Raw genomic sequence first — 10,848 nt, forward strand, 5'->3', positions numbered from 1 at the left:
TCCAAAAGAGATTGTATAAAAACCAAACACCTGGTGTTAAAGAACGTAGACATTCAGAAATTGCAACATTAGTTCAACTACAGTGGGAGTAATTTAATTGTAAGTATACATGAAATAATTCAATTTACCAGTACTCACTTGATTGACAGATTACTACATGAAACAAAGTCGTTCTGTAATAATATATTTGTAAAATCTAATATATGAAATATGATGAGTCTTCCTGGTTGGTCACATAAGGTATTTAAGGAAGTTTAAGAAAGTTGTTTTTGTATACCACTTACAAACCAATAAAAGATAGTTCACTGACTGGATGAAAATTAATAACGCCTAACATATTAAATTTAGTCATCAATTTTCCACAACCTGATACACATTTTCGAAATATTTTGAATGAAAAAACACACACCTGATTAGTGTTATCATCTTTATATCTAAAACATATTTAACGGTTATATCTTGCTTTATTAAAAATCATCAAATCAGTAGGAAACGTAGGTAAATGTACTTTTAAACACCTATTGTTTTCTTTATCTATTTTTTTTGGATTTTAATTATATTTCGAAAATTAATGTAGAATTATTCTCAATTAAGAAACGGATGCTAATGAACAACAAAACATTTCTAGTGAGATCGAAATAATACAAATGATCTACTATAAGAATAAATTATCTTAGATGTATTTGACAAACCTGTCAGAAAATACTAACCCGCTTCGTATTTAATTTGGCCTTTTTAACAATTTTTATTTGAACATCACTGATGAAATTTTAGTAGATAAAACTCACGTTTAACGTCAGGATTTAAAGCATGGTTTCTATGACCAGTTAATGTGCGTACTTTTTTGCGATTTTAAAATAAAAAATATACGCTTCAATCAAAAGTTACTTCAAAAGCGTTTTACGAAGAATCGCGGCACTAAAATAAGAGTAAATGGATCCAAACATATATGAACACTAGTGAAATACTTCTGCTTCTTAGAAACCTTCACATATTGGTGGATCTTTACTGTTTTCTTACATACTTTTAACCCTGTATGCTAACATTGCCTATGTAAATTTTAAAATTGTTTAAAGTGCGAGGTTTGGCATGCCACAAAACCAGGTTCAACCCACCATTTTCTCCTTTTAAAATGTCCTGTACCAAGTCAAGAAAATGGCCATTGTTATATTATTGTTCGTTTCTGTGTGTGTTACATTTTAACATTGCGTCGTTTGGTTTCTCTTATTTTTTAGTGTAAATTCACATTGCGATAAGACGTGTCACCGTACTTGTCTATCCTAAATTCATGTATTTGGATTTGATATTATATTTGTTATTCTCGTGGGATTTTGTCTGATGCTCGGTCCGTTTCTGTGTGTGTTACATTTCAGTGTTGTGTCGTTGTTTTCCTCTTATATCTAATGCGTTTCCCTCGGTTTTAGTTTGTTACCCCGATTTTGTTTTTTGTCCATGGATTTACGAGTTTTGAACAGCGGTATACTACTGTTGCCTTTATTTGTATACACATTGAACGACATTGAATTGACATGTGACGTATAAAATTTTCTGACGTCAGACACTCAAATCAATGAATGTGTTCTTAGATAGGAGATGTTTTAGTGTTCTGTTAAAATGTTCTTTTCAAAATTGTTATACGATGATGACTGATGTACCCATATTTTGACTATTTTATTTATTGTGTCTGTTTATCTAACGCATCAATTTAAATATAACGGAATTTGATGAGACTGTCATTCAAGTGAGAGGGTTAGCGCTATAGAACCAGGTTTAATCCACCATTTTCTACATTTGAAAATGCCTGTACAAAGTCAGGAATATGACAGTTCTTGTCTATTCGTTTTAAGTGCGTTTTGTTATTTGAATTTGCCATGTGATTATGGACTTTCCGAATTGATTTTCCTCTAAGTTCAGTATTTTTGTGATTTTACTTTTTTCAAAACTATAGAGTATTCCCAAGGGAACAGTAATTCGACTTACTTACTATTTTTCATGCAAATATCGTACGATTTGTAGTGCGGAAATGACAATTTATTTGCCTAATCTAATATTCAGTGGCATTCCAAGAATTTCTCATCTTCGTCGTTCAAAGCAGAATTTGTATTCTTCATATACATTTGATTGGCTTAAATACGTAGCAATATTTGCATTGGACGATGATAAACAACATTCAAACAATCAATCCGTTTCTCAGCTCTAAAGAAGTATGCCACTTTTGTATCAGTTCAGTAATGTTTGATAGTAATACGAATGAACATGACGTCCCTGTCGATACAAATAGTCTCATTCAGTTCAAATTCAACTGAGAATTTTTAAACACAATTTATTGACAGTATAGAAACTATATTAAACATGTTCTCAAACTATATTTCGTAATTTTAAAAACAAAGAATTAGTATAAATATTAAGACCTGTATATAAATATAGCTATATATCCTCAAAAAGCTACGAGCAAGTCAACTACCAATATCCGACTCCTAAAAATAGATGTACAGTCACGACCAACTGTGAACAACATATTGTCCAGTAATATGCCAATTTCAAAATCACACGTTTTTACCAAATTTATTTTAGGAACAATGTCCAGTAACAGAAATTAAAGTTACATATACCAATAAAACAATTATAAACTGACATTCCTTCATAATCACCTTATTCATTACAAAGTAAAGCTCAAATTGCATAAAAGAACCTTACTCAAAGCACCAAAATCACTGATTATTAAATGGTTACATCAAACAGTACATCGTTAATTTATTTTGATAACATATTATTTTAAAAGTTACCAATACTACAGTATGACGTTTTCCATACATTCTTCGTCATACGGAATTTGGCGGAAAATACTAAAAAAAGATATAAAGGATTTAAACCTGAAGAAAACTAGAAAAGGGAACAGAAAATGGGATACAAGTTTTTGTGTGGTAGCTCTATACACGTTTTCTAATATTTGTTTATCATATGTAGTAGTTGATTCAAAAATACTGTCATCAATCCAGTAGCACAGGTTTATAACAGATAGTAAAAGATAAACATAATCCCCTGAACTTCGACGGCATTTTGAATAACTATTGAATTGTAGAATACATATAACTTGAAGGTATAGCTCTATCAATACTAAGATCTTCTGACTCATTAACAAATATGACTTTCCTTCGTATAAGCACGAAAAAACTACCAGTGAAAAATATCCAACTGAACCTAAAAAACTAGCAATAATAATTTTGTGATGAAAATGGAGATATTGTTTTATCATTATTGCCCTAAGGGATGAAGAGTTAGAAAACAAATAAAAACTTATAATCAATAATGTTATCACGAGTAAACTCAAAAAGATATCGTAGGCTACATCAGTAATTTCCATTGTTGACATTGTTGTAATTGTCACATTTTCTCGCTCAGCGTTCGTCACTCTTTCTGATAAGGTAATAGAACCGAAAATATAACACGGAACGACTATTGCAACTCCAAAAGCTATACATGCAACTGATTTAGAATTAAGCAAACGGCCTAAGGGTTGCCGTTCACGTAAACTTCTGATTTCAATAGAAGCTTCCATCGAGGCGGTAACTGGTAATAAATGGTTCAAAGAAGAAAGTAATGGAGTATTTTCATTTCCATGGCGTGTTGTGGGGTTGCTAGAAGGTAATGCATGTCCAAGATTTTGATTTGTTGGCCAAAGTTCAGCAATTAAAATCATTGAAAGTAAAAAGTATTCCATTTGTAGTGGATGTGCGAACGGTTTGATCATCTCATAAATAATATTTGGGTAACAGCTCTTACTTGAAGCACAATTCCTGCTTTTGCCTGCTGAGTTTTGGTAAATTTCAGCAAAATAATGAGCCCATTGCGAAATATTTGCTAATACTATTAACAATAAACTGTAGTAAATCTTCCACGAGCATTTAAAGGAACAACGAATACAAAACTGTAAAAACCACGATTGAATTATATAAAAAATAATTTCAAAGGAATGAAAGATAACTTTCGCTACTTCATAACTAGTGTCATAAGTTGAGTTTTTGTCTAAGCAACCCTCCTTCTTGCGCTCCTCAAATTTTTTCTCTTCACAGCGAACCGTACTAATAATTTTTGCCAACGTAAACAAAGTACTTCCAATTGCAAAAATCCAAAGAAATAAAAATTTCACTTTGAAGTTTGTGTTTCTATTTCCAGCTGTTGTCAAAATGTCAGAATGCCTAAGTTGATAATTTATCAAATGAGCAATGCAAACAACTATTGCTAAGAAAATAACAACACAAAGGTAAGAATATATTGAGAAATACGTCATCATTTCGGTCTTTTCTGAATCAACCAACTGAACTCCAAACATAGAAAGAACGGTAATCACTAGAACACTAGAAAGTAGTATAAGTCCGCTGATACTGCCATCATGAGATCGAACATTATCAGTACTGTGATGTTTTGTCGACGCTTCTCCGGCAGTAAGGGGTAAAACTACCGCTGCATTGAAAAACTTTGCCAGGGATTCCATTGCTGAAATTAAGATAAAATATTTTTCATTATCAGAGTATCTAAGTTAACTTGTAATTGAAAGATAACTTCTTTGTGCATAAAATGAAAGGTAAAATATATGGCATATGTTGAAAGAGACTCATTTGTAAATAAACTCGTCATAGATACCAGGATTAAATTATGTATGTACGCCAGATACAATTTGAAGGTCTTTCAATACTCAAATTAACATTTGGTAGAATTTGTGTTAATGAATAAAAAAGTTATTGTTGTTATTTTGCTGTTGCCATGTTTTTAGCATAGAATAAAATTAAGCATGGTAATGGGCAAATAGCCTGTGTACGTTTTCTATCGGTTTTTTTTTAAATTCTAGTTCATTTATATGTTTTGACGTTTTGTTGTTTAGGGGCCAAACATATATATGAATTAAAATTTAAACAAAACACACAAGGCTAACGAAGGGGTCTGTGTATATTTGCGTCCATTTCATTTTCATTAAAAATAAATAAGAGATTGTTTTCATTTTACGTTTTTGATTTCTCTAAAACCAAAATTAAAATCAAAAAAGTTTCCGTTTTTCGTTTTTGGTTTCAATTAAGACGAATTTTGTACTTAATTTTAATTATTTCTCATTTTAAAATGTACAATGTTTTCCTTTCTTGTTTCACAGGCGTTAATAGTAAATATTGCCAATGTAAAAAGGCTAGGACTCATCCTCACTTGGGACAGGTGTGAAAATGCAGCGGGATTAAACAATTCTTATGAAATCTCACACTTACCCCTTTGCTTCTAAGCAACGTAGAATGAACAAACACACAGCAATATAAACAGTCAAACTCAGTCCAAAAGAAGTCCGAGTCGAATTGACAGAAAAGATAACAAAAGAATCTAAGCAAAATGACAGTGATACATAAACAAACAAAGAACTGTAACCAACTGTGGTGTGGTCACGTTTCTCCAACATTTAGTAATTAGACTAAAATAACATTAGGGATTATGGGGTCCTCTTAAGGACTGGATCTTGATATCTACCTGTAATTCACCTGTTCTTAACCAAAATTTTGTTAAAAAGGTATATATTTTTTGAAGACACATATATTTTTTAATAGTCTCCCAAAATTGTAAAAGTCGATATAATCTTACGCAGTGATGTAATTTTTTTATTTTATAAAAAAAAAAAGAGATGTGCATGGTACGATAGACAATAAGACAACTCTCTACAAGAGACCAAATGACATTGAAGTTACAATTATACATAAAAAAAAGAAGATGTGGTATGATTGTCAATGAAAAAACTATTCACAAGAGACCAACTGATACAGATATTAACAAAGAGAGGTCACCGTACGGCCTTCAACGCTGAGCAAAGTTATAACGCATAGTCAGCTATAAAAGGACCCGAGAAGCTTGAGACAAATGTTTAACAACTCAAACGAGAAAACTAACGGCCTAATTTATGTACAATATAATGAACGAAAAACGAATATATTACACAGGCTCCAACAATCCCCCTTATCTTGAGACATTGGTGCAACAGAACAATAAAAGAACTGTACAAAAACATAAATAAGCAACAAATAATCTTAGACTAAATTATCAATCACTACACATCCAGTATAATACCGTACGGCCGAAAGCAATTTTTTTGCTTTTTTTATATATAAGTTTGTCTATTTTTCATAGTAATGTATTATAGATTACAATGTTTCGATATTGAATAAAAATTAACATTTTGTATTTTGAGAGCTATTACGAATTTATATATCTTGAGTCATTAAGCCAGTTCCCACAGTTAAACACTATATAGATCACGACGCGACGTGATGTACCCAATTTATACCAGCTCTGTTTTCGTGGAAAAAGTGGACAGATATTCGACTGACTCTTTCATCTTTTAAGACAGCATACCATGAAAACTGGCTTCGACTCTTGTGATATACAGACAGAACGACTAAGTAGATATGGTTCTTCGCACTAGAAGACAATAGCTTTCGATGACTTTTTACATAAATAAAACTTGGCTGTTCTGTTTTGCATTGGTTTAGATCTTAACATTTACATGTAACAAAAATACAAAAATATATCAAGTAATAGAATAAATTACTAAAATGAGGTACAGTCAGTGAACATTTCGATTTTTCATGTTACTTTTAATAAAAAAAAATCTTTTAAAAATAATAATTTCGAGATTATTTCTTAATATTTTTTTATGAAATTTTCAGTTTGATAAAGAATTCACTTGTCTATTTAATGATTTTTTTAGTTGAATAACCTTTTTAATTTTGTAAATCAAATACGGATGAAAATAATTAAGTAACAGTTTCGGGTTATACTCGACCAAAAATATATGGGGTTTTTTTATAGAATTTTTTTTTAACAATACCCTTTTTACAATATTTTAGTTAAGACCTGATAAAGGTGAATTACAGGTAATTATCACGATGCCAGTCCTTATGAGGACCCCCTAATCCCTAATGTTGTTTTAGTCTAATTATCAAATGTTGGAGAAACGTGACTAAACCAGAACTGTTAGGGGTTAAGTGTCATACAATCATGAAATATATTAGAAGTACATAACCCGTATCATGCCAACAACTGGTTTAAGAATATATGTGATTATTTCAGATGCAAAGACCATATGAGTGAATCAATAATAATACCAAAATATGCCATCTTTAATGACCAGGCAACAGCATCGCAACTTTATCCCTTTAGAAAAGGTTTGTTAAATATGGCCGGAAAACTGCACAAAAGCGACCTCTTTTTTTATTCTCATCAAATATGCGAATTTGGAATTGCCTTCTTCATCATTAAACTTTGTTGTTTTTATGCAGTATAGTTTAATATATTATGGTGGAAAAATGATCAAATATGAAAAAGTTCTCATAAGCATTGGCCAAATGTGGGCCAAATACGAACCGTAATGTTTTTCTTCTTTAAAGATTGACATTGTCTTGTGTATTGTGTTGTACCATCGTGTATTTTAGTGATCATGTCATCAATGGACTCCTTAATTATATATATAAAAAAAAAAGTGGCATGACTGTCAATGAGACACCTCTCCACAAAAGATCAAAATGACACAGAAATTAAAACTATAGGTCACCGTACGGTCTTCAACAACAATTAGCAAAGCCCATACCGCATAGTCAGTTATACAAGGCCCCGAAATGATTGATTGATTGATTGTTGGTTGCTTAACGTCCAGTCGCAAATATTTCATGCATATTCAGGACGAGAACAAGTTTATAATAAAAACAATAGGTAGGTTGATACGATAAAGGCCATCTGGGATGATGGTCGGGGAAATTTAGACTTCCACTGGAAAATTAGGGTATCTTGGATAGGGACAGAAATTTTGCCTTGCAACAGACCACCTACGGACCCCTCAAAAGAGTTGTTGAAAGGGTTCTTAACGTGCAAACAGCATAGCACTCTCTTTGCACGAGGCATCGGATTTAACGTCCCCTTCTGACCGGACGTGACTGCGAACGTGATACAGCCCGCACAGCCAAACGGACGCCCCACTTCGGCAAGCGTTTTATACTGCCGGTCGGGAGAAGACCAAGTGACCATATTTCTATACCCCAGTCACCCTTTCCCCGAAATGACAATGTTAAACAATTCAAACGAGAAAACTGACGGCCTAATGTATGTACAAAAAATGAACGAAAAATAAATATGTATCGCATAAAAAACGACAACCACTGAATAACAGGCTTCTGATTTAGGAAATGCAAATACATACAGAATGTCGTGGGGTTAAACATGTGGTCCGAACCCTCCACTAACCTGGGACAATGGTAAAACTCAGTTGAAAAGGCTATAACGCATCAGACAGATAAAAAGTACCACAAATACAAGTAGACGTGTATGTGTACACCCCAACAACAAAGAGATGCTAGGAACAGATCTCAGAGTACTCGCAGTTACTGAGAGCTAGTTCAAAGCCACTAAAAACTAATAAAAAAATTCATGCATTTAAGACTATATTTAATTATTAAGGTGTTCGAATCTTTATATCTTTCAGTTTTGGAAATTGAGCTTGTTAAATTATCTCCTCTTTTACCCTTAAACACGTCTTTGAAATTCATTGACGTATAGCTATGCATCTCCCCTTCAAAATAATTAAATATCCCAATTAGAGCTCAACAAGGTTGGCAAAGTATTACCCGCCCGGGAAAACCCAGTTGAAACCCGGGTTTTCCCGGGCTGGGCAATACTCCCTGAAATGGGTATTACTGGGCAATACTGGGCAATATGATTTTTTTAAGCTTATTTCAACACAAAAAAAGTAAAGACTTGTGTTAGTTTCATAGTGTTATAGCTAAATATATACATTTTATGCATATTACCATTGAGAGTCATTGCTACAAGATTGAAAATTCAATTTCATTCTCTTCTTCCCTTATTCTATGTAGGCAGAATACAAGATTTGCACATTTTAGGATACCTCATTAATTTTCCTAGCATTGTTTCAATAATTCTAACTTTGCAAAAAAATACATCTTATTGCAGGGTGGTTAATTCAAATAGAAATACAATCATTTTGCTAAATGAAAACCCTGCAGGGTCATGTCATTAACACTTATAGAATTGAAAAGGCTGTTTATTGTTATATAAACATATATGTAATCTAATCTGAATAATTAGTACTAATTAGTGATTTCTGACATACAAAGATATTATTTAAAAGAATTGGTTCTTACATTCAATAGTTAATTCTTAATATTAGTTATATATATTTTAAATAAATGAATTCTTTGGCTTTACATGAATGCTAACAGTCTGACCAATTTAGACAGAAGGCTGATTTAATATTTTTTAGGATAAATATTGAGAAAGGCTTTTTGCTATTTATGTTTGTCTAAAATGTCTTCATAGATATAGGAAGATGTGGTGTGAGTGCCAATGAGACAACTCTCCATCCAAATAACAATTTAAAAAGTTAACCATTATAGGTTAAAGCACGGCCTTCAACACGGAGCCTTGGCTCACACCGAACAACAAGCTATAAAGGGCCCCAAAATTACTAGTGTAAAACCATTCAAACGGGAAAACCAACGGTCTAATCTATATAAACAAAACGAGAAACTAGAAACACGTATATATTACATAAACAAACGACAACTACTGTACATCAGATTCCTGACTTAGGACAGGTGCAAACATTTGCAGCGGGATTAAACGTTTTAATGGAACCAAACCTTCTCCCTTTTTCTGAAACAATAGCATAACATCACAACATAGAAAAACATACAATAAAATATCAATTGGCAGACTTAACTCAATCAAAAAACGTATGATTACACACATGTACACTTGTCTCATAGTTGCTGGAATACTACATTTTCAAAGACTTAATAAACAAGTATGATACTGATTTATAAATCAAAATGGGTTTATGAATATCTTAAATGTATTGCATTTGTATTAAATAACTGAATCCTCTTCAAAATTCAGGCCAGTATTTCATATTATCCAGCATTTCCCAGTATTATCCGGTAAAACCCAGTGAAACCCGGGTTTTCACAGTATTTCCCAGTGGGCTAGGCAATACTCATAAAACCCGGGTTTTTGCCAACCCTGGACCTCAATATCACCCACAAAGTTAAAACTACGTGAAAGTTGGCCTTGTGGTCATAACAATTCCGAGTCCATGCAACCAAAGATTTATTTTATGGATTTACCTTCAACAAGAACGCTCATAGCCAAATTTTGTACTTATCAGAAAGAAAGCCAGAGGAAAAGAAAAAAAAAGTTTTTCAAAATACTTACATGACACCGGTAGTGGTTGAAAATAAGATCTTCTTGACGTTTTCTATATATCGTTTTCTCTTCCTGCTACATTGCTTATATATGTCAAATATATTTATATACTTTATTTGCACTATAATAAAACGATATATTTAAATAATGTTATAAATAAGAAACTGTATTGCCACGCCTATATTGCTTATATTGCATAGGTTACACAAGTAAATGTTCAGCTTATTTAAAACTTATTTACGATTTAATTAGTTTTATCAGTTGATAACAATGCAAAGATATCCGGTTGATTTCACCATAAATAAAGACAAATCTTATCAAACAAAATTATTTAGTTTATATACAGCTTATTCGAAAACAACAATAAAAAAAAATAAAGGTAACCGATGAGTTAAAAAAAATCTATTTTATTATATGCCAAAAAATGGCATTTTTGCACCAAAGAGAGATAATTTGGAGCTTCTTCAATACTATCTACATTTTAAAAGTCGCCTGGGGCCAGCACGAATTGATTTTTTTTTAATCACTTTTGTATCAAATGATAAAGTAACAACCACTAAAGTTAATTAAAAAAAAATGGTTTTTTTTCTGAAAATCTTATAC

The 10,848-nt window shown here is 32.0% G+C and overlaps 1 protein-coding gene across 2 annotated transcripts; it reads right to left on the minus strand.

Annotated features, from left to right (window-relative positions):
• Positions 1-2,788: 2,788 nt before the first annotated feature.
• Positions 2,789-10,363, minus strand: LOC134705342 (uncharacterized). Of its 2 annotated transcripts, none has more exons than XM_063564087.1 (2): positions 10,255-10,363; positions 2,789-4,497 (listed from the first exon to the last, which is right to left on the minus strand). In XM_063564087.1, exon 2 carries the CDS (start codon positions 4,493-4,495, stop codon positions 2,792-2,794), a length of 1,704 nt encoding a protein of 567 aa, XP_063420157.1. In that variant the 5' UTR covers positions 4,496-4,497; positions 10,255-10,363; the 3' UTR covers positions 2,789-2,791. The 2 variants fall into 2 exon arrangements, with proteins under 2 accessions (XP_063420157.1, XP_063420158.1); XM_063564088.1 differs by lacking the exon at positions 10,255-10,363 and adding an exon at positions 5,256-5,351.
• Between the last annotated feature and the right edge of the window lie 485 nt (positions 10,364-10,848).

The sequence above is a fragment of the Mytilus trossulus genome, chromosome 2 (genome assembly GCF_036588685.1).
Source record: "Mytilus trossulus isolate FHL-02 chromosome 2, PNRI_Mtr1.1.1.hap1, whole genome shotgun sequence".
Classification (NCBI taxonomy): domain Eukaryota; kingdom Metazoa; phylum Mollusca; class Bivalvia; order Mytilida; family Mytilidae; genus Mytilus; species Mytilus trossulus.

What these genes read in the sequence shown, in the direction of transcription:
- LOC134705342 (XM_063564087.1), bottom strand. Translation starts at nt 4,495, where the DNA reads ATGGAATCCCTGGCAAAGTTTTTCAATGCAGCGGTAGTTTTACCCCTT.